We start from the raw sequence: 22,407 nt of genomic DNA, 5'->3' as shown, positions 1-22,407 counted from the left end.
GGGATATGATTTGATGTGTGAGAACTCTGTTGTGCTTGGCTATTGCAATGTAGGATGCTAGTTTTCGGCGGGGGAATTCCATCTGCATTCCACATCTCCAGCCTAATGCAGCTCTCCAAAGCCGGGTGAGCTTTGGTGAGATGTAATGCCAAGACTCTAACACTACCTCACTCAGCTTCTGCTTGCATTGAATAAACTGGCCAACCTTGTGTTAGCTTATGAAACACAGGTGTTTAGGAGTAAAGAGACCACATCTGGAGTATTGTGTGCAGTTTTGGTCTCCTAATTTGAAGAAGGACTAATGAGGCAGTGCAGCGTAGGTTCACGAGGTTAATCCCCGGGATAGCCGGACTGTCATATGAGGAAAGATTGGAAAGACTGGGCTTGTATTCACTGGAATTTAGAACGATTAGAGGGGATCTTCTCGAAACATGAAATTATAAAAGGACTGGACAAGCTAGATGCAGGAAAAAAATTCCCAATGGTGGGGGAGTCCAGAACCAGGTGCCACAGTCTAAGAATAGAGGGGAGGCCATTTAAAACTGACATGAGAAACAACTTTTTCACCCAGAGAATTCTCTGCCACAGAAGGCAGTAGAGGCCAATTCACTGGATGAATTTAAAAGAGTGTTATTATTATTATTATTATTATTATTAAAGCTTTATTTCAGACACAGGTCCATATAACACATCAAACAGTACAAAGAATTACAAAGATACATTAAAAAATTGCATATTAGCCTAAAATATATATAAGCTATTGCACCAATGCCGTCTTAGCCTAGAAGTGAATCTATAGCAGCTTTTCAGAGGGCTGACTAGGGCTTCAATTATGTGGTTCTCTGATTTGTCCAGGCGACACATAAAACTAAACATCAGCTGTCTTAAGAGTGCCTCACAGGTTGGCACTCTAGTGGACACAAACAATTGACTGGATAGAGTTCTGGAGGCCAGTGGAATCAAGGGGTATGTGGGGAAGGCAGGCACGGGTGATTGATTGTGGATGATCAGCCATGATCACAATGAATGGCGGTGCTGGCTCGAAGGGCCAAACGGCCTCCTCCTGCACCTATTTTCAATGTTTCTAAAAGTGTGTTCTTGGGCGGAAATATACTGAATGAGGCTTTAGAAAAGAGTGGCAGCTTACTCTTGCCCGCTGTTGGCTGATTCCTTGTGAATAGTTTACTTCTTTACCTCAAGTGCTGCATCTTGCCCACGTTGACCAACATGCCACATCTACACTCGTCCCACCTGCCTGCGTCTGGCCCATATCTCTTTAAACCTAACCTATCCATGGACCTGTCTAAATGTTTAAAAAACATTTGGACAATACCTGCAAAATGTTATAGTACATTCCTCAACTACTTCCTCTGGCAGTTCGCTTCATATACCTACCACCCTTGTGTGTAAAATGAAAAAAGTTGTCCCTCGGGTTCCTATTTAATTTCTCCCCCCTCGACTTAATTCTATGTCCTCTGGTTCTTGATAGCGGAGTTAGGGGATATGGGGTGAAGGCAGGAACGGGGTACTGATTGTGGATGATCAGCCATGATCACATTGAATGGCGGTGCTGGCTCGAAGGGCCAAATGGCCTACTCCTGCACCTATTGTCTATTGATTGTCCTATTCTGCGTAAAAGACTGCATTTAACCTGTCTTTTCCCATCATGATTGAATACTGAATTGAATATTTTATTGTCATATGTGTCAAGTCACAGTGAAATTCTTTGCTTGCATACCCAAGGTCTTATACACCTCTATAAAATCACCCCTTACCCTCCTGTGCTCCAAGTATTAAAGTTTTTATTACTTGAATGGCAACATTCTCTTAAATCTTCTCTGCACACTTTCCAGCGTGTAATTTATTTCAGGCAAATTATTGTACAAAGAAGGTGAGGAAAATTGGTGGGAGAACTCAAACCTACATTGCTAAAAAGATGAAAAGTTTATATTAATGTTAAATTGTAGTTGGTACAATCTCTACATTTGCGTTCAACTTGATCCTTGTGTTGCTTTAAAAATGTCTGATGTCTAAAATAAAAATTATAGATATAATTTGCACATTTCTGGATTTTAACTAGACTTGTGTTTCTCTGCCAGCTGTCTGTATGTAAAGAATTCCACTTGCCACCTTGTGACCTCCCTTACGTTGCAGACCTGGTGGCTTTATCACATCCAAATGAACACACTTCCTCACAGGTGAGTGCTATTGTGCTCTGCCGATTCGGGGAGAAAGCTGGAACGGGGTACTGATTTTGGATGATCAGCCATCATCATATTGAATGGTGGTGCTGGCCCGATACCTAGTCTGCTGCATTGTAGTCTCTTCAGCGATGTCTTGAATGGATTCGTTCACAGTCTAAAAAGTGAACAGAGAAATTATGTAGAATGAAATTCAGGTTCACAGTCCAGAAACATGGACACTCAGCCACCATGTGGTGATTGGGCGCCAGCCTGGACCATCTCCTGGCCAGCTGCTTTGACTATTAACTTCTTTTGTTGCATATTAGCCAAGTTTCCTTAAAAGATATTAGTGCCATTTATCTAATTTGCTTCCAATGGCAGTGTGTCCTACGATCTCACTACCCTTAGATTGAAGGAATAATGAGCTCGGGGTCATGAAGGAAGGGACTGGCAGTTGTAAAACTGCAGTTAATTCCGGGGTTTGTTTGATATTCAGGGATAGATTTCTGCCCAGCTCTGTTCTATTTAATACACAAGCTTTCCTACATTTCCCAAAAGCTTTTTTTCAAACAGAGGGTGTCAGAAGAAGCAGCCGAGATAGGTACAACAACAATATTTAAAAGTCACTTGGACAGGTACATGGATAAGGAATGATTTGGAGGGATAGGGCTAAACGCGGGCAAATGGGATGAACTTAGATCGTCATGGGTGAGTTGAGCCGAATGGCCTGCATTTGCTCTGTACAACTCTATGACTAGGAAAAACTGAAAAGCAGGAACAGAGTAAATAAAACCTGAAATATTTTGATAAATGAAAAGTCCAAAATTAGGGAGGGCTTAGGGCATTTTTCCATTTTCCTCTCTCTAGTTCTGCTACAGTCGTAGGGTTGTCATAAGTAATAGGAGCAGAATTAGGCCATTCGGCCTATAAAGCCATTCAATCATGGCTGATCTATCTGTTCCTCCTAACCCCATTCTCCTGCCTTCTCCCCATAACCTCTGACACCTGTACTAATCACCAATATATTATCTCTGCCTTAAAAATATCCATTGGCTTGCCCTCCACAGCCTTCCGTGGCAAAGAATTCCACAGATTCACCACTCTCTGACTAAAGAAATTCCTTCTCATCTTCCCAAATTAACGTCCTTTAATTCTGAGACTATGACCTCTAGTGCTAGACTCTCCCACTAGTGGATACATCCACTCTATCCAAGCCTTTCACTGTTCGGTACATTTCAATGAGGTCCCCCCTCATTCTTCTAAACTCCAGCGAGTACAGGGCCAGTGCCATCAAACGCTCATCATAGGTTAACCCAGCCATTCCTGGGATCATTCTTATAAGCCAACTCTGGACCCTCTCCTGAGCCAGCACATCCTTCCTCAGATATGTTGCTGTCTTTTTGATCATGTTTAGTTTAGTTTAGTTTAGAGATACAGCATGGAACCAGGCCCTTCATCCCACCGAGTCCACTCCAACCACCGATCATCCATCCACACTAGTTCTATGTTATCCCACTTTCTCATCCACTCCCTATATACTGGAGGCAATTTACAGAGGGCCAATTAGAGTCCGTTATAAGGAATGGGGTTGCAGAGTACTTAGAAGTTCATGATAAAATAGGCCAAAGTCAGCATGGTTTTGTGAAGGGGAGATCTTGTCTAATGAATCTGCTGGAATTCTTTGAGGAAGTAAATAGCAGGACAGACAAAAAAGAGTCAGTGGATGTTTGCCTAGATTTTCAAAAAGCCTATGATAAGGTGCCACACATGAGGCTGCTAAGGAAGATGAGAGCCCACGGTATCAAAGGGCAGATACTAGCATGGAAGCAGGTTGGCTGGATGGCAGAGTGGCAAAAAGGGGGCTATTTCTAGCTGGCTGCTAGTGACTAGTGGATTCCCGCAGGGGTCAGTGCTGGGGCTGCTACTCTTCAAGTTGTATAGTAATGATTTGGATGAGGGATTCAAGGGTTTGTGGCAAGTTTGCCAATGATACGAAAATAGGTGGAGGGGCAGGTAGTGTAGAGAAAGCAAGGACACTTCGGAAGGAGTTGGACAGGTTGGGAGAGTGGGCAGAGAAGAAGCAGATGGAATATAATGTAGCAAAGCGGGAAGTCATGCATTTCGGTAGTAGGAATAAAGGTGTAGACTTTCTAAATGGAGAGAGAATCCAGAAATCAGAGGTGTAAAGGAACTTGGGAGTGCTGGTGCAGGTTTCCCAAAAAGTTAATCTGCCAATTCAAATGGTAGTAAAGAAGGCAAACGCAATACTAGCTTTTATCTCGAGGGCTAGAATACAAAAACATGTATGTAATGCTGAGGCTCTAAAGGCGCTGGTCAGGCCGCATTTGAAGTATTGTGAGCAATTTTGGGAACCATATCTCAGGAAGGATGTGCTGGCTCTGGAGAGGGTCCAGAGGAGGCTTACAAGAATGATCCCAGGAATGAGTGGGTTAACATATGATGAGCATTTGACAGCACTGGACGCTGGAGTTGAGAAGAGTGAGGAGGGACCTCTTGAAACTTACCGAATAGTGAAAGGCTTGGATAGAGTGGATATGGAGAGGATGTTTCCATTAATGGGAGCGTCTCGGACTGGAGGTCAAGCCTCAGAATTAAAGGATGTTCCTTTTGGGAAGGAGATGAAGAATTTCTTTAGTCAGAGCGTGGTGAATCTGTGGAATTCTTTGCCACAGAAGGCTGTCGAAGCAAAGTCAGGCAGAGATGGATAGATTCTTGATTAAAATACGGGTGCCAGGGGTTATGGGCAGAAGAATGGGGTTAGGAGGGAGAGATAGACCAGCCATGATTGAATGACAGAGTAGACTTGATGGGCCAAATTACCTAATTCTGTTCCTAGCACTTGTGACCTAATTAAGCTACTAACCCGCACATCTTTGGGATGTGGGAGAAAACCAAGGCACCCGAAGGAAACTTGCGCTGTCACAGAGAGAACGTGTAAACTCTACATAGATGGCACCCCAGCGCAGCTGCACCATTTTGATGTTGTTTAAACAGACTCATCTGTAATTTGAGCTTTGTTCATGAGGACTGTTAAACATTGCTCTTTGTAAATTATGGCAACCATAACTAAAATACAAAATTATCTTTGAATACTTACAGATTTATGTGTGATTATGGATTCTCTACTTTCAATGCTAAAAATATGAAAAAAATGTTTTGCTGTTTTATTAATCCTTCTGATACCCTGTTTTTCAGTGTGTGTCGGTGATGGCAGCTTCCAGGCGGGGTACAATATGTTATTGGCCCAGTTTGACCCATGAAGAATCTTGTACAGAAATAACTGTGGATTTTAACAGTGCTGAGTGGAAGTGTCTGACTTCTGTAACGGTTTGTATTATTATGGGCAAACTTTGTGTTGGGTTGGTGGAGTAGCAGTAGTGGAATGAGGCTTTGTGATCTGTAACCATCATATGGAAACATAGGGAAAAAAATAGGTGCAGGAGGAGCCCATTCGGCCCTTCGAGCCAGCACCGCCATTCAAAATGATCATGCCTGATCATCCAAAATCAGTACCCCGTTTCTGCTTTTTCCCCATATCCCTTGATTCCCGTAGCCCTATGAGCTAAAGCTCTCTCTTGAAAATATCCAGTGAATTCCACATACTCGCAACTCTCTGGGTGAAAAGGTTTTCCCTCATCTCAGTCCTAAATGGCCAAGCCCTTATTCTTAAACTGTGACCCCTGGTTCTGGAATCCCCTAACATGGGGACCATTTTTCCTGCATCAAGCCTGTCATCCTTTAAGAATTTTGTATGTTTTTATATATAGACTCGTTATGTTGGGAACACGAATATTTCAGTTTTCCTTAAAGTGTATCAGAAATGTCTATAAGAAATGTAGAACTACGCCCATGTCATAATGTGAAATATGCAAGTTGGATTTGCCTGGTGGACGGAACTTCAAGTTTCCGATGTATTAGCAATTTGCTTCACAGAGAATTGAGACTTTAAGGCAACATTTTAAGAAAACCACTCTTAAGATTGATTTAGATCAAGTGAGCTTTGATTTGGGACTGGGTTTTGATTCTTGCAGCTTTTTCACTTCTAGGTTAGTGCTGTGGATTGTAACTGGAGCAGAGTTAGGTTAATGCCTATGTATTGCTTGAATCCTATTTATTGGTGAATGAATTTGTTAAGCTGTTGCTTGTTCTATTTTACTGTAGGTAGGTGGATTTATTCTTGCTTCCCAAAAAAACCAGTTGCTGCGATTAACACCGGATGGTTCGGGAAGAGTGAGCTTCCGCCCCGTGCAGCAGGGACAGGGGATGCTCTCGGGACTGGGTCGCAGGGTCTCTTCACTCTTTGGCATTCTCACCCCCACAGCCAATGATGTGGTAAGAATTTTAAACTGCATGGATTCATGTGCTCAGACTGATTTGTTGCGTTCATTGTTTTGTTGAACACGTAAAGAAATTTGCCACTTTTCCAATGCAGGTTTAAAAAGTAGTCAATGTCGATCATTGCTATTCACTTTGGTGCGTAAGGTGTGGGTTCTTGCTGTGACATTCTTTTCCTTCCCATGACAGTTAAGCTCTGTACTGTGGGATGAGGAGAACGAGTGCCTCTATACCCTGACTAACTCTAGCCTGGACAAATGGGAAGTGGATGAGACATCTGAACGGCATGTTTTCAGTTGGGACTTAAACCGATCCATGAAAGGAGACCTGGGAAACTACATTTGGGTAAGCAGCAAGCATCTAGCATAATGGTTCGTTTTATAACCATATAACCATATAACAATTACAGCACGGAAACAGGCCATCTCGGCCCTTCTAGTCCGTGCCGAACACTTACTCTCACCGTCCCATCTACCTGCATTGCCAAAGGTTTAATTGCCAAAGGTGATCCCAAAAGACATGCTATTGTTTGTTTATTTTAAATGAATTGACAAATCTTTGCCAAGCAATAAATCTTTGCGTCATAACCAATCTGCCATATTTTGTCATGGTCTCAACAACAGTAGTTCAATCCAAGCATACTTCATGGTTTTTCATTTAAAGGAGGACGATGTAATTGTGAGGAATTTTTGGCATCATATTTGAGGAAGGATGTGCTGGCTCTGGAGAGAATCCAGGGGAGGTTTACTAGAATTATCCCAGGAATGAGTGGGTTAACAAGATGAGCATTTGACGGCACTGGGCCTGTACTCGCTGGAGTTTAGAAGGATGAGGGGGAACCTCATTAAAACTTACCGAAGAGTGAAAGGCTTGGATAGAGTGTATGTGGCGAGGATGTTTCCACTAGTGGGAGAGTCTGGGACAAGAGGTCATACCCTCAGAATTAAAGGACGTTTCTTTCGGAAGGAGATGAGGAAGAATTTCTTTAGTCAGACGGTACTGAATCTGTGGAATTCTTTGCCCAGAAGGCTGTGGAGGCCAAGTCGATGGATATTTTTAAGGCAGAGATAGATTCTTGATTAATATGGGTGTTATGGGAAGAAAGCAGGAGAATGGGGTTAGGAGGGAGAGATAGATCAGCCATGATTGAATGGTGGAGTTGACTTGATGGGCCGATTGGCCAAATTCTGCTCCTATCACATGACCTAATAATGGAATTGTAAAGAAATGCAATTGATCATTTACCATCAACATAAATTGGCAGCAAATCCAAATGTGTACCTGTGTGGTGGGTGGTGCCAGTTTGAATGGGGGGGGGGGGGGGGTGTATTTGAACGTGGAGCAATGTGATGCCCTTGCCCATGAAACAATGCAAACTCCACACGAAATTGGGGTGTAAAAATTCCAAACTAAGCTGAATCCATGGCCGTAGATGACAACCTATCAATCGCAACACTTTTGCAGGCATTGTTTCTTGGCTCTCATATTGTAATCAGCCAATGAAAGTATATAACAATATTTGAATTTTGCAGCACAACCCGTAATCCATATTAAAAAAAGAGGCAGAGGGCTGTGATGTGGAGTGGCAGAGTAATAGATTTATCTATAGAATCACCCTGTGGGTATCAAGTAACCAAAGGATTGTTTCAATGAAAATTGATGTGCACCACAGGATTGGTTGCTTAGTTGACATCTCAACAAGAGAAGCTAAACAAAGGAAATATAACAGAAGGTAGACAGAAATGCTGGAGAAACTCAGCGGGTGAGGCAGCATCTATGGAGCGAAGGAAATGGGCAACGTTCTGGGTCGAAACCCGAAACGTTGCCTATTTCCTTCGCTCCATCGATGCTGCCTCACCCGCGGAGTTTCTCCAGCATTTTTGTCTACCTTCGATTTTCCAGCATCTGCAGTTCCTTCTTAAACGAAATATAACAGAATATTTTATCCCCACAATAATTACTATAATAACAAAATCTTTCACGAATTCTAGGGAGCTGATGAAAATTATGAAACCGATAAGTCTGGAATCAATGTGCAGTATCTAGATTTGCAACTGAGCAAGTAAGTGGAGTCTTTGTTACTGCATTTGTTTTGAGTTCTTCTCATGCTATTGGCATCAAATGTTTCCATGTGAAGTCCGACAATCAGATTGAACAATTCATTTTGTACAAAATGTTGAAGAGGGTATTTGCACAAGAAATGTCTGAAGAAGGGTTCCAACCTGAAATGTCACCTATCCATGTTCTCCAGAGGTGCTGCTGGACCCAAGGAGTTACTCCAGCACTTTGTGTCTATATTTGTATAAGGCGTTGTAATGAAAGTCCATTAAGCCCGTCAAGCTGCTTCCTTCTGCAGATCCTAATCAGCCTCATTAGTTTGTTTACTGAGACAGGCATAGATACAAAATTGGAACTTTGAAGAAGACATCTTTGCAGCATCCTGTCCAATAGTGGTAATTAATATTAAATTGGATGCAATCTAATTTATCCATCAGAAAGCCCCACCTTGTTTTCTGCACCAGCAGACCAATTGCTTGACTGTACGAAGGTTCTGGATTAATTCGAGGTCACGATGGTGAAGAACTTTGTTCATTTAAAAAAAAGGGTGAGGTGGGATTTACCAGAGGTGGGCATGTGGATTTGGAAGTTGGATCTGCAGTCGGATGGAGGGGGAGAGTGGGGTGCGCAGAGAGGCTGGAGGATCAGCTGAACTTTAGTCCAGGGGATCCCATGTTTCAAGAATTTGATTTCCTATTGCTCAATCCTAATACGTCTTTTTCTCATGTCCTAATTTCAGTTCTGATCTTTTCCTGTTAGTGTACAGATGTATCTAGTCATTTCCCATTGTATGGGGGAGAGGCTGATCATGAGTGCGGGTGTGCAGCGTAGGTTCACCAGGTTAATTCCCGGGATGGCGGGACTGTCATATGATGAAAGAATGAAGCGACTGGGCTGGTATTCACTGAAATGCAGAAGGATGAGAGGCGATCTTACCTAAAATTATTAAAGGATTGGACATGCTAGATGGTCCCGATGTTGTGGGGAGTCCAGAACCAGGGGCCACAGTTTAAGAATAAGGTGTAGGCCATTTAGAACTGAGATGAGGAAAAACAGTTTTACCCAGAGAGTTGTGAATTTGTGGAATTCTCTGCCTCATAAGGCAATGGAGGCTGATTCACTGGATGCACTCAGAAGAGAGTTAGAGCTCTTAGGGCTAACGGAATCAAGGGATATGTGGAGAAGGCAGGAACGCGGTACTGATTGTGGATGATCAGCCATGATCACATTGGATGGCGGAGCTGGCTCGAAGGGCCGAATGGCCTATTCCGGCACCTATTGTCTATATCTATGTTTGCGCTCTCCTGCATGGGGGAGTCTTTGGTGCACAATGTGACGTTGTCTCTGCTGCATTTGTCCCACACTCTGTCCACACATTCTCAGTTTCCTGGACCAACTGCCTGTGATGGACTGGTTAGAAGTTGTTTGTTGAAGTCTGACTTCATCTATTTTCAAGATGCAACCTTCTGAAAGGGCAGCAATGTTTCAGTCTTCAATTTGTTTTCCAGAGAGGGTCTGGTGGTTTTGATGGCAGCTTGGAGCCAGGGAGACTCTCCATGCTTAATCTACTACATTTTAGGCACTGTCCAAGATAATGGATATCGAATAACTGATGAAATTAGAATGGAGGTCACTGAGTATCATCCTTTATACCAGGTAATGGTTGTAAGTGCTCTTTACCTCCATTTATTGTGGAGTTTAGAACTTGTGGGGAGCAGTTGAGAACCGTGCAGGTGTTATTTAAAGGGAACCTAGATCAGCATGCTGGGGTGAAGAAGGGTCTCGACCCGAAACTTCACCTATTCCTTCGCTCCATAGATGTTGCCTCACCCGCTGAGTTTCTCCAGCATTTTTATCTACCTTTGGGTGAATTTACTGATGCAGTGAGATGAAGTAGTGGGAGATTGTTGCTTATCGATGATTTGATTTAACATGGTATAAATCTTTTTCAGCCAGATGAGGAGATCCCATGCCAGCGGTTTTTGATACCAGATTACTCAAGCCCAGCTGCATACCTCTATACATATGATATGGTCTTTGCAGGTTCCACTGTAACTGGACGAGCTGGTCTACCTCAGGAGAAAATCAACTTGAATATGCCAGGTATCTTTTGTAAAACATTTACTTAGTAATTCTTTGCTACGTTTGTTTAGACAATAATTCTAAATTGGGAAGTTCTTAAACTATAGGGTCATTTCAAGAGATAGTTAGATTTAGCTCTTAGGGCTAAGGAAATCAAGGGATATGGGGGAAAAAGCAGGAACGGGGTACTGATTTTTGGATGATCAGCCATGATCATATTGAATGACAGTGCTGGCTCGAAGGACCGAATGGCCTACTCCTGCACCTATTTTCTATGGTAAAGAAGATTAATTTCACACAGGCACAACTTTTCACTTTATAGGTGGGCTGAAGATTGAGACCTTTGTTTCAAGTTCATTAGTCATAGGAGCACACATTCGCCCCATCGAGTCTACTCTGCCATTCAATCATGGCTGATCTATCTTTCTCCCTCAACTCCATAACCTTTGACATGTTTATCAATCAAGATTCTGTAAATCTCTGCTTTAAACATACCAAATGACTTGGGCTCTACAGCTTTCCATGGCAATGAATTCCACCGATTCACCACCCTCTGACCAAAGAAAATTCCTCCTGATCTTTCCAAAGGTACATCCTTTTATTCTGAACTGTGCCCTCTGGTCCAATCTCCCAGTAGTGGAAACATCCTTTTCGCATCCACTCGATCCAGGCTTTTCAGTACCTGGTAAGATTACAGAGTGTTTAGCCTCTGATATTGTGGGACTGCTTCTGGAAAACTTTCACATGTGCGGCCGGTTTCAATAATAAGTAAATAGTCAATAGCCAAATCAATTAAAAAAAAAGGTCCCGACCCAAAACGTCACTTATCCATGTTCTCCAGAGATGCTGAGTTATTTCAGTACTCTTATATGTAAATAGCCTACTGGCCTGACTGTTGAAGGTGATGTGCAACCACATACACCATTCTCCTAAACATGCCTTGTTTAGTTCAATTTAGTTTAGTTGTGAGCCAAACCCTTTGTGGTAAGCTCCAGGGTAAAAAATTGATTGAGTGAGATGGAAGGTCGAGAAAACAAAGGGAATATATGTGATTTAAGAGTTGAGTCTAGAGATACTGAAAGATGATGGACATGCCAACTGAGATAATGTTGAAGATTTGTCTGCTGCGGAAGCTGTGTCTGGAGCTGTGAATTGGCGCAGAAGAGATCAGTGCCAGAATCAGGAGTGAATGGATTGGTTCAATTTGTAGCACTCTGGGCACATGGATTAATGCACCAGTCTGTAGTCGCTACTGAAAACTTGTGGGTTTGTGCGATAGTTTGTGTTTTTAATTGTGGGCTACATCTCTGAACTTGCAGGTGATGGTATCCTAGGTGGGGGAAGCTTTGCTGGGTATCCTGTCCTATTCTGCAGGAACAGTGGTTTGGTTGCTGCTCGCCCCAAGGAAAGCGTGTCAATGCTACCTGAAAACATTGAAGATTCTCTGGCTTTATCTACCTCTGGAGCAGCAGCACAGGTGAGGTCACATACGCCGTGGAGGGAAAAGATATGATCAGCGTGTGGCTTCCAATGCAGGAAACGTGTTCCCGATGTTGGGGGAGTCCAGAACCAGGGGTCACAGTTTAAGAATAAGGGGTAGGCCATTTAGTACTGAGATGAGGAAAAACATTATCACCCAGAGTGTTGTGAATCTGTGGAATTCTCTGCCACAGAAGGCAGTGGAAGCCAATTCACTGGATGTTTTCAAGAGGGAGTTAGATTTAGCTCTTAGGGCTAAAGGAATCAAGGGATCTGGGGAAAAGCAGGAATGGGGTACTGATTTTAGATGATCAACCATGATCATATTGAATGGCGGTGCTGGCTCGAAGGGCCGAATGGCCTACTCCTGCCCTTATTTCTCTATGTTTCTATGTCTTCTAATGTAGCCATTTACCCAAAATGATGTTACATTGAGCTATTGGAAATTGTACGCATGTATATCTTTTAACACAATATCATTGCTTCTCTGGTATAATTGACAGAAACATAGAAAATAGATGCAGGAGGAGGCCATTTGGCCCTTCAAGCCAGCACCGCCATTCATTGTGATCATGACTGATCATCCACAATCAGTAACCCGTGCCTGCCTTCTCCCCATATCCCTTGATTCCGCTAGCCCCTAGAGCTCTATCTAAAACTCTCTTTTAAATTCATCCAGTGAATTGGCCTCTACTGCCTTCTGTGGCAGAGAATTCCACAAATTCACAACTCTCTAGGTAAAAAAGTTTTCTCTCATCTTACTTTTATATGGCCTCCCCTTTAATCTTAGACTGTGTCTGTTTCTATAAGATCGCCTCTCATCCTTTTAAATTCCAGTGAATACAAGCACAGTCTTTCCAATCTTTCCTCATATGACAGTCCCGCCATCCTGGAGATTAACCTCGTGAACCTACGCTGCACTGCCTCAATAACAAGGATGTCCTTCCTCAAATTCGGACTCCAAAACTGCACACAATACTCCAGGTGTGGTCTTACCAGGGCCTTGTATAACTGCAGAAGGACCTCTTTACGCCTATACTCAAATCCTCCCGTTATGAAGGCCAACATGCTATGGCTTTTTTCACTGTCTGCTGTACCTGCATGTTTACTTTCAGTGACTGGTGTACAAGGACCACCAGATCCCGTTGCACTTCCCTTTTTCTTAATCTGACAGCATTGAGATAATAATCTGCCTCCTTGTTCTTGCCGCCAAAGTGGATAACCTCACATTTATCCACATTATACTGCAACTGCCCTCTCACTCAACCTGTCCAAGTCTCCCTGCAACCTCCTAGCATCCTCTTCGTAGTTCACACTGCCATCTAGCTTTGTGTCATCTGCAAATTTGCAGATGACACATAACATTGAACCGACTCAAATAGTGGATTATAAAGTTTAAAAATGCTCAAAATATAGATGGTCTTGTCTGAAGAAGGGTCCCAATCTGAAATGTCACCCATTCTTTGTCTCCAGAGGTGATGTCACCTGCTGAGTTACTCCAGCACCTTACTATCTATTTTTGGTATAAATCAGCATCTGTAGTTCTTTGTTTCTACAAAATATAGATTATTAGGTCATTCTTACTTGTCCACTGTTTTCCACGTGTCCTCATCACATTGATCTCTGGTTTTGTTGCTATAATTGTGCTTCAATTAATTTTTTGTGATTTTATGTGTATAGAATCAAATTTAGATTTCTTCTCCCAGGGTGACGTTGGGCAGCCATTTGAAAGAACAGCCGCGGAACCACAAGAGGATAAAATTAAGATGCTGAAAACTGCCTTTGTGATGTATTGCAGGTAGGACTGATTGTGAAATGCATAATTGTTACTTAGATCGTAGATGCAGCGAAAATTCACTGGAATTAAACATTGGTTTAGAGTTTTAAATTGTGCCAGCTTGCATAAACTTAGTTTTAATTAATTTAAATCTTATCAAAGATTTTCTTTATGCACAACAGTTGTAGAAGCTGGAACGTTGATGTCTAGGTTTTTCACACCGTGTGGTGAATCTCTGGAATTCTCTGCTACAGAAGGTAGTTGAGGCCAGTTCATTGGCTATATTTAAGAGGGAGTTAGACGTGGCCCTTGTTGCTAAAGGGATCAGGGGGTTTGGAGAGAAGGCAGGTACAGGATACTGAGTTGGATGATCAGCCATGATCATATTGAATGGCGATGCAGGCTCGAAGGGCTGAATGGCCTACTCCTGCACCTATTTTCTATGTTTCTATGACAGGGTTATAGTAACTAACGTGGCCCACTCTACATCAGCCAACGAGCAAATGGAGACAGCGATGTGTTCTATTGTTTGAACACATCAACACCATTGTTCAACACCAGCAAAACCAAGGAACTGATTGTGGACTTTGGAAGGGGTAGGATGTGGACCCACAGTCCCATTCATATCAACAGGTCGATGGGGGAAAGGGTAAAAAACTTCAAATTCCTGGGTGTGCATATTTCCGAAGATCTCTCCTGGTCCCAGAACACTGATGCAATTATAAAGAAACCACATCAGCACCTCTACTTCCTGAGAAGATTACGGAGAGTCGGTATGTCAAGGAGGACTCTCTCGAACTTCTACAGGTGCACAGTAGAGAGGATGCTGACAGGTTGCATCGTGGCTTGGTTCGGCAACTTGAGCGTCCAGGAGCGGAAAAGGCTGCAAAAAATTGTAAACACTTCTCAGTCCAACATCGGCTCTGACCTCCCTACCATCGAGGGGATCTATCGCAGTCGCTGCCTCAAAAAGGCTGCCAACATCGTCAAGGACCCACACCATCCTGGCCACACACTCATCTCTCTGCTGCCATCAGGTAGAAGATACAGGAGCCTGAAATCTGCAACATCCAGTTTCAGGAACAGCTATTTCCCCACAGCCATCAGACTATTAAACACAACTTAAAACAAACTCTGAACTATAACAGCTACAATATTCTGTTGTGCTGCAGCAAGCAATAATTTCATTGTCCTATCTGGGACACATGACAATAAACTCTCTTGACTTGACTTGAGGTGATCTGATCAAAGGGAAGGTTGGAGCAAACTATTCTCCAAGTTGGAAAATCTAGAAATAAGAGACAAACCTGAGGTCATTTCTGAGCCTGGAGATAAGGCTCTTTCCACAGTACAGTGCCCTCCATAATGTTTGGGACAAAGACCCATCATTTATTTATTTGCCTCTATACTCCACAATTTGAGATTTATAACAGAAAAAAAAATCACATGTGGTTAAAGTGCACATTGTCAGATTTTAATAAAGGCCATTTTTACACATTTTAGTTTCACTATGTAGAAATTATAACAGTGTTATTGCATAGTCCCCCCCCCACCCATTTCAGGGCACCATAATGTTTGGGACACAGCGGTGTCATGTAAATGAAAGTAGTTATGTTTAGTATTTTGTTGCATATCCTTTGCATGCAATGACTGTTTGAAGTCTGTGATTCTTGGACATCACCAGTTGCTGGGTGTCTTCTCTGGTGATGCTCTGCCAGGCCTGTATTGCAGCCATCTTTAGCTTATGCTTGTTTTGGGGGCTAGTCCCCTTCAGTTTTCTCTTCAGCATATAAAAGGCATGCTCAATTGGGTTCAGATCAGGTGATTGACTTGGCCACTCAAGAACTGACCATTTTTTAGCTTTGAAAAATTCCTTTGTTGCTTTAGCAGTATATTTGGGATCATTATCTTGTTGTAGAATGAACCGCCGGCCAATGAGTTTTGAGGCATTTGTTTGAACTTGAGCAGATAGGATGTGTCTATACACTTCATAATCCATTATGCTACTACCATTAGCAGTTGTATCATCAATGAAGATAAGTGAGCCAGTACCTTCAGCAGCCATACATGCCCAGGCCATAACACCCCCACCACCGTGTTTCACAGATGAGGTGGTATGGTTTGGATCTTGGGCAGTTCCTTTTCTCCACCATACTTTGCCCTTGCCATCACTCTGATACAAGTTAATCTTCGTCTCATCTGTCCACAAGACCTTTTTCCAGAACTGTGGTTGCTCTTTTAAGTACTTCTTGTCAAACTGTAACCTGGCCATCCTATTTTTGCGGCTAACCAGTGGTTTGCATCTTGCAGTGTAGCCTCTGTATTTCTGTTCATGAGGTCTTCTGCGGACAGTTGCCATTGACAAATCCACACCTGACTCCTGAAGAGTGTTTCTGATCTGTTGGGACAGGTGTTTGGGGATTTTTCTTTATGATAGAGAGAATTCTTCAGTCATCAGCTGCGGAGGTCTTCCTTGGCCTGCCAGTCCCTTTGCGATTAGTAAGATCACCAGGGAGCTCCTTCTTCTTAATGATGTTCCAAACAGTTGATTTTGGTAAGTCTAAGGTTTGGCTGATGTCTCCAACAGTTTTATTCTTGTTTCTCAGTCTCATAACGGCTTATTTGACTTTCATTGGCACAACTGTAACACAGCTGTAATTTCTACATGGTGAAACTAAAATGTATAAAAATGGCCTTTCATAAAATCTGACAATGTGCACTTCATCCACATGTGATTTTTTTTCTATTACAAATCTCAAATTGTGGAGTACAGAGGCAAATAAATAAATGATGGCTCTGTCCCAAACATTATGGAGGGCACTGTACATAGTGAACCTTTGAAGCTCCTGTGGCTGTGGATGCGACCGGACAGTAAGAGCTTTCACTTCTGAGCAATAGATGTCAGGTTCACGCAGTGAGGAATATGATGGAGAAAATAGCCAGGGACGTGATGCAAAATTGGTTTGGTCTGCTTCAAGAAAATATTTATAGTTGGTTTCGGACTTGGAGAGAATGTGAAATCACTTGGAGCAGATTTGTAAAAATAAAAGTTATTTTTTAATTTTAAATCAACTAGTTAATCAAAGGCATAAGATGACTTTATTTAATTGTTGGGTCAATCTGTGTTATGTTTCGATTATTTAAACTTCCAGAAAGGATATCGTTGCTGCCCAGGCGATGTTGGGGGACATCTTCCCAGACAACGCAGATCTGAGATCAGACTCTGACCTTGATGGTGCTGTGGCACAAATCAGTTTAGATCTGATCAATGACTACCCAGCGTGCGATCCCCGCTGGGCTGAATCCGTACCAAACGGTAAGGCTTTTTGAATGCTGTTTTCAAAAAAAATCTTTCCCTGCACATAGAAACATAGAAAATAGGTGCAGGAGGAGGCCATTCGGCCCTTCGAGCCAGCACCCCCACTCATTGTGATCATGGCTGATCATCCCCAATCAATAACACATGCCTGCCTTCTCCCCATATCCCTTGACTCCACTAGCCCCTAGAGCTCTATCTAACTCGCTCTTAAATCCACCCAGTGACTTGGCCTCCACTGCCCTCTGTGGCAGGGAATTCCATAAATTCACAACTCTCTGGGTGAAAACGGTTTTTTCTCACCTCAGTCTTAATTGACCTCCCCTTTATTCTAAGACTGTGGCCCCTGGTTCTGGACTCGCCCAACATTGGGAACATTTTTCCTGCATCTAGCTTGTCCAGTCCTTTTATAATTCTATATATTTCTATAAGATTCCCCCTCATCCTTCTAAACTCCAGTGAATACAAGCCTAGTCTTTTCAATCTTTCCTCATATGACAGTCCCGCCATCCCAAGGATCAATCTCGTGAACCTATGCTGCACTACCTCAATCACGAGGATGTCCTTCCTCAAATTAGAAGACCAAAACTGTACACAATACTCTAGATGTGGCTCACCAGAGTCCTATACAACTGCAGAAGAACCTCTTTACTCTTATACTGAAATCCTCTTGTTATGAAGGCCAACATTCCATTAGCTTTCTTCACTGCCTGCTGTACCTGCAAGCCAACTTTCAGTGACCGGTGTACAAGGACGCCCAGGTTTCGCTGCACCTCCCCCTTACCTAACCCCACATCTTTAAACTTTCCCCTTTTCATGTTAATTAGTCATAGGAGAGAAGTAGGCCTTTGGCCCATCAAGTCTACTCCGCCAATCAATCATGACCGATCTATCTTTCCCTCTCAACCCCATTCTCCTGCCTTCTCCCCATAACCCATGCCACCGATACTAATCAGGTATCTATCAATCTCTACCTTAGAAATACTTAATGAAATGAATTCCACAGATTCACCACCCTCTGACTAGAGAAATTTGTCCTTATCTCTTTCTAAAGGGATGTCCTTTTATTCTGAGGCTGTGCCCTCTGGTTCTAGACTCTTCCACTAGTGGAAACATCATCTGCACAACCACTCTATCCAAGCCTTTCACTATTCCGTACGTTTCAATGATAGTTTCCCCCTCATCCTTCTAAACTTCATCGAGTACATGCCCAGTGCCGTCAAAAGCTCATCATATGTTAACCCAGTCATTCTGGGATCATTCTTGTAAACCTCTGAATCCTATTTAGGGCCAGCGCACCTTCCTTGGATATGGGGACCAAAACTAATCACAATACTCCAAATGTGGTCTGGCCAGGGCCATATAGTCTTGGCATTACATCCCTGTTTATCTATTCTAATCCTCTTGAAATAAATGCTAATATTGCATTTACCTTACTACCGATTCAACTTGCAAATTAACCTTTTGGGAATCCTGCACCAGCACTCCCAAGTCCCTTTGCACCCCTGATTTTTGAATCCCCTCCACATTTGGTACTTTATGCTTTATTCCTACTTCCAAAATGCATGACTCCACACTTTGCCACACTGTATTCCATCTGCCACTTCTCTGCCCACTCTCTCAACCTGTCCCAAGTCCTTCTGCAGAGTCCCTGCTTTCTCTACACTACCTGTCCCTCCACCTATCCTCGTATCATCTGCAAAATTGGCCACAAAGCCTTCAATTCCCTCATCAAAATAATTGATATACAATGTGAAGAGTAGACCCTTGCGGAAAGAGTCACTGGCAGCTAACTTTATAAAGCCCCCTTTATTCCCACTCTTTGCCTTCTGCCATTCAGCCAGCTTCTTATCCATGCTAATATCTTCGGTCTAATATTGTGGGTTCTAATTTCCTTTAGCGGCCTCATGTGTGTCACCTTATCAAAGACCTGAAAAACCAGGTAAAAAACATCTCTCTTTTTTTCCCCCTTTAGTTGAGTATTGACCACTCCTTCTCACACTGGTGTCGATTTTGCCTCACCGTAGACTCTTACCCAACATTTCCTCTCTGGAAAAAGGGTTCTGACTACCCTATCTTTGCTGCTCATAATTTCATATTATTTTATCAGGTCTCTGCTCAACCTCTGATGTTCCAAAGAAAACAATCCTAGTCTGTCCATCCTCTCCCTGTATCTGAACTCCTCTAATCTAGGCAGCATTCTGGTAAACCTCTTCTGCACTCTTTCCAAAGCATCTTTATCCTTACTAGAATGGGGCAACCAGAACTGCACATAGTACTCGAATTGCGGCCGAACCGAAGTCCTATAAAGCTGCACAAACATACCATTTGACTTTATAGTTTTATGCTAATTTCAGGGAATTATGGAAATGGAATCCAAGATCTCTCCTTGCGTCAATGCTGCTAAGGGTCTTGATATTAATGGTCTACTTTCCCTTTACATTTGATCTCCCAAACTGCAACTTGCTTGGATTAAATCTGCCATTTTTGCAGCTGATCAATATCCAACTGTATACTTTGAAAGCCTTCCTCACAGTCCGTGACCATAGCAATCTCAGTGTCATTCGCAAACTTACTAACCAACCCGTCTTAAGTTAATATCCAAGTCGTCTATTAATGTAAAAAACACCCGAGGTCCCAACACTGTTCAAACACTTTTTGAGTTGTGATCACTATCAGCGGGCCAGACTCGCTTCCCAGCGCAAGGTCCAAAAGGCACAACCTCTACCTATGGCTTTGGTGCTTGTTGCAATTATGTTTTTTTTAAATGGCACTTAACTCTTCTCATGTTCATGGCAGAATACACCTGGTGAAAAATACTGCTCTATTAATTAATAAGATGGCACTTTGAAAGCATGTGCCTTGAAGATTGCAGCAAGTGCCTAATTTGAGTGAATATTCTATTAGAATATTAGAATGTCACCCTCATCTCTTCACAGATGGGAATAGATTCAGCAACACCTCTTTGCTGTTGCTTCATCAGCTGGAAGATAAAATGAAGGCTCATTACTGTTTGATGGAATTTCTTCGGGATGTAAGTTTTTGCTTAGATTTACACAGTGCCTTTCATGACCTTGATGTCATGTCACAGGTGTTGAATACTTCTCCTGTCAGCTTTCTTTCCCCCACCCTTACCATCAGTCTATGTAAGATCCCGACCTCAAACGTCACCTATCCATGTGGGCTGTGGGCCGAGGAGCTTTTTCATTCAAGTTCATGACCCAACTCACGGAATTACCTGAATTTTTAACATATTGTGTGAAAATATTATATAAATCATACCTGAAACTCATCAAGAACAAAACCTGCACATTTTTTAAAAATATGAAAAAAACGTCCAATTTTCCAAGTAGTAATTGTCCAATCAATGCACGTTTGACATTGAGATCGGGCGCAAATTGACCAATCCCGCGCTTTGTTTTATGGTCGCTAGGCAGCGAGGACCCTGGGATCATGGCTGCCTCCACATTACATCAAAACATTAGCAAGGTTTCCAAGGAATAAAGGTAATGCTAACCTTGCTGATAATTTTGTTTTTCAATTGATTTATCTTTATAAAGTTATGATGTGAACTGTTAAATAAAAATGATAAATAACAAATGTAGAGCTAGGGTTAGGTTCAAGGTCAGGGTCAGTCGGTCGGGCCTGTCGGTAGGCCGAAGGATGCTGTGGAGGATCTGTCGGGCCGCCGGTGGGTGGTGAGAGTGGTCGGTCCACCTGTGGGTGGTGAGAGTGCCCGGGCTGCCGGTGGGTGATGAGAGTGCCCGGGCTGCCGGTGGGTGGTGAGAGTGCCCGGGCCGCCGGTGGGTGCTGCGAGGGATCGGTCGGGCTGTCGGACGGCCGGTGTTGCAGCGAGCGAGCAGGCGGTCTGACGGAGCCGGCGCTATGGTGGTGCTGAAGGCGGCCCGGGCTGTGTGCAGGGCAGTGCTGCTCCCCACCACCATCACTACGATGATCGAGAAGGGCATGCTGACTGAAGTGGACCCGCTGAACGGCCACATGTACGGAGCCCGCAGCCAGTTCCAAAGCGGCTCCAGCTCCAGCCATGGGTAGCTCTGGAAGGGGGGAGAGTTAGGGTTAGGGTTAAGATCAGGCATTTTCCTGTCAGTGGAAGATGTCTTATCCTTCCCCCAGCATGGCACTGCTCCAGTCCCACTATGGCCATGACCCCCACTCTGCACACTGGCAGTCAGTGGGGTTCAGTAAACGGGGGAACCCACATGAACTGCCCTCTCCCATTAATTAGGCTGGTTCAGGAGCCGGACCTCTGCGGCAGTCTCATTCAAAATACCCACTCTCAAGTATATCCATTATATTATTTTTATATAATATAATTATACATAATTACATATGATTACAGTCATATTCACATCATATACAGTCATATATATATGGTACAATAATATATGGTTCAAATAGACTGCAGCACGGAAATAGGCTCCCCATGATGTAATATGGGCATTGGACACTAGATGGCGCTTACCTTTTCCGATATCATTTTCTAATTAGTTTAAATAATTAATGTGCAACTTTTGGCACTAACAAGTTATGACTTCCTTCTCAATTATATTTTATCTAAATCTGTGCAAAATTTCATGTAGTTCCGAGACATGGATCACAAAAGTTGATTTCTAGACACATTTTGATGCTCGGCCCACAGCCTAATGTTCTCCTGAGATGCTGCCTGACCCGCTGAGCTATTCTGGCACTGTGTCTTCTATTGAATACTGTTTGTTGAAGTAGTGTATTGAAGCTAATATCGTGCAGTGCTGTAGAGACCCACAAAGAGAAAGGATAAATGGCCAAATGTTCAAATTTTGCTGAATGTTTGGAATTCACACCAGGAATCTCGCCTTCTTCCTCTTCAAATAGTATATTAACCCGAATGCAGTATAAAATCCGACACTCGACATAGAAAAATAGGTTCAGGTGTAGGCCCTTCGAGCCAGCACCGCCATTCAATATGATCATGCCTGATCAACTAGAATTAGTACCCCGTTCCTGCTTTTTCCCCATATCCCTTGATTCCTTTAGCCCTAAGAGCTGAATCTAACTCTCTCTTGAAAACATCCAGCAAATTGGCCTCCACTGCCTTCTATGGTAGAGAATTACACAGATTCACAACTCTCTGGGTGAAGAGGTTTTTCCTCATCTCA

The 22,407-nt window shown here is 43.0% G+C and overlaps 1 protein-coding gene across 1 annotated transcript in view; it reads left to right on the top strand.

The window, feature by feature from the left end:
* The window catches only part of nup133 (nucleoporin 133), a 54,079-nt gene that overhangs the window by 10,689 nt on the left and 20,983 nt on the right, over positions 1-22,407 (top strand). The window contains exons 4-14 of the mRNA XM_033026289.1: positions 2,100-2,198; positions 5,400-5,531; positions 6,366-6,536; positions 6,729-6,884; positions 8,531-8,601; positions 10,106-10,253; positions 10,550-10,700; positions 11,999-12,156; positions 13,865-13,956; positions 17,088-17,251; positions 20,191-20,285. Coding sequence (XP_032882180.1) covers positions 2,100-2,198; positions 5,400-5,531; positions 6,366-6,536; positions 6,729-6,884; positions 8,531-8,601; positions 10,106-10,253; positions 10,550-10,700; positions 11,999-12,156; positions 13,865-13,956; positions 17,088-17,251; positions 20,191-20,285 — 1,437 coding nt within the window. The remainder of the gene's footprint in view (positions 1-2,099; positions 2,199-5,399; positions 5,532-6,365; positions 6,537-6,728; positions 6,885-8,530; positions 8,602-10,105; positions 10,254-10,549; positions 10,701-11,998; positions 12,157-13,864; positions 13,957-17,087; positions 17,252-20,190; positions 20,286-22,407) is intronic.

Source organism: Amblyraja radiata, chromosome 8 (genome assembly GCF_010909765.2).
Source record: "Amblyraja radiata isolate CabotCenter1 chromosome 8, sAmbRad1.1.pri, whole genome shotgun sequence".
NCBI lineage: Eukaryota > Metazoa > Chordata > Chondrichthyes > Rajiformes > Rajidae > Amblyraja > Amblyraja radiata.
This window is presented reverse-complemented; position numbering and strand designations above follow the sequence as displayed.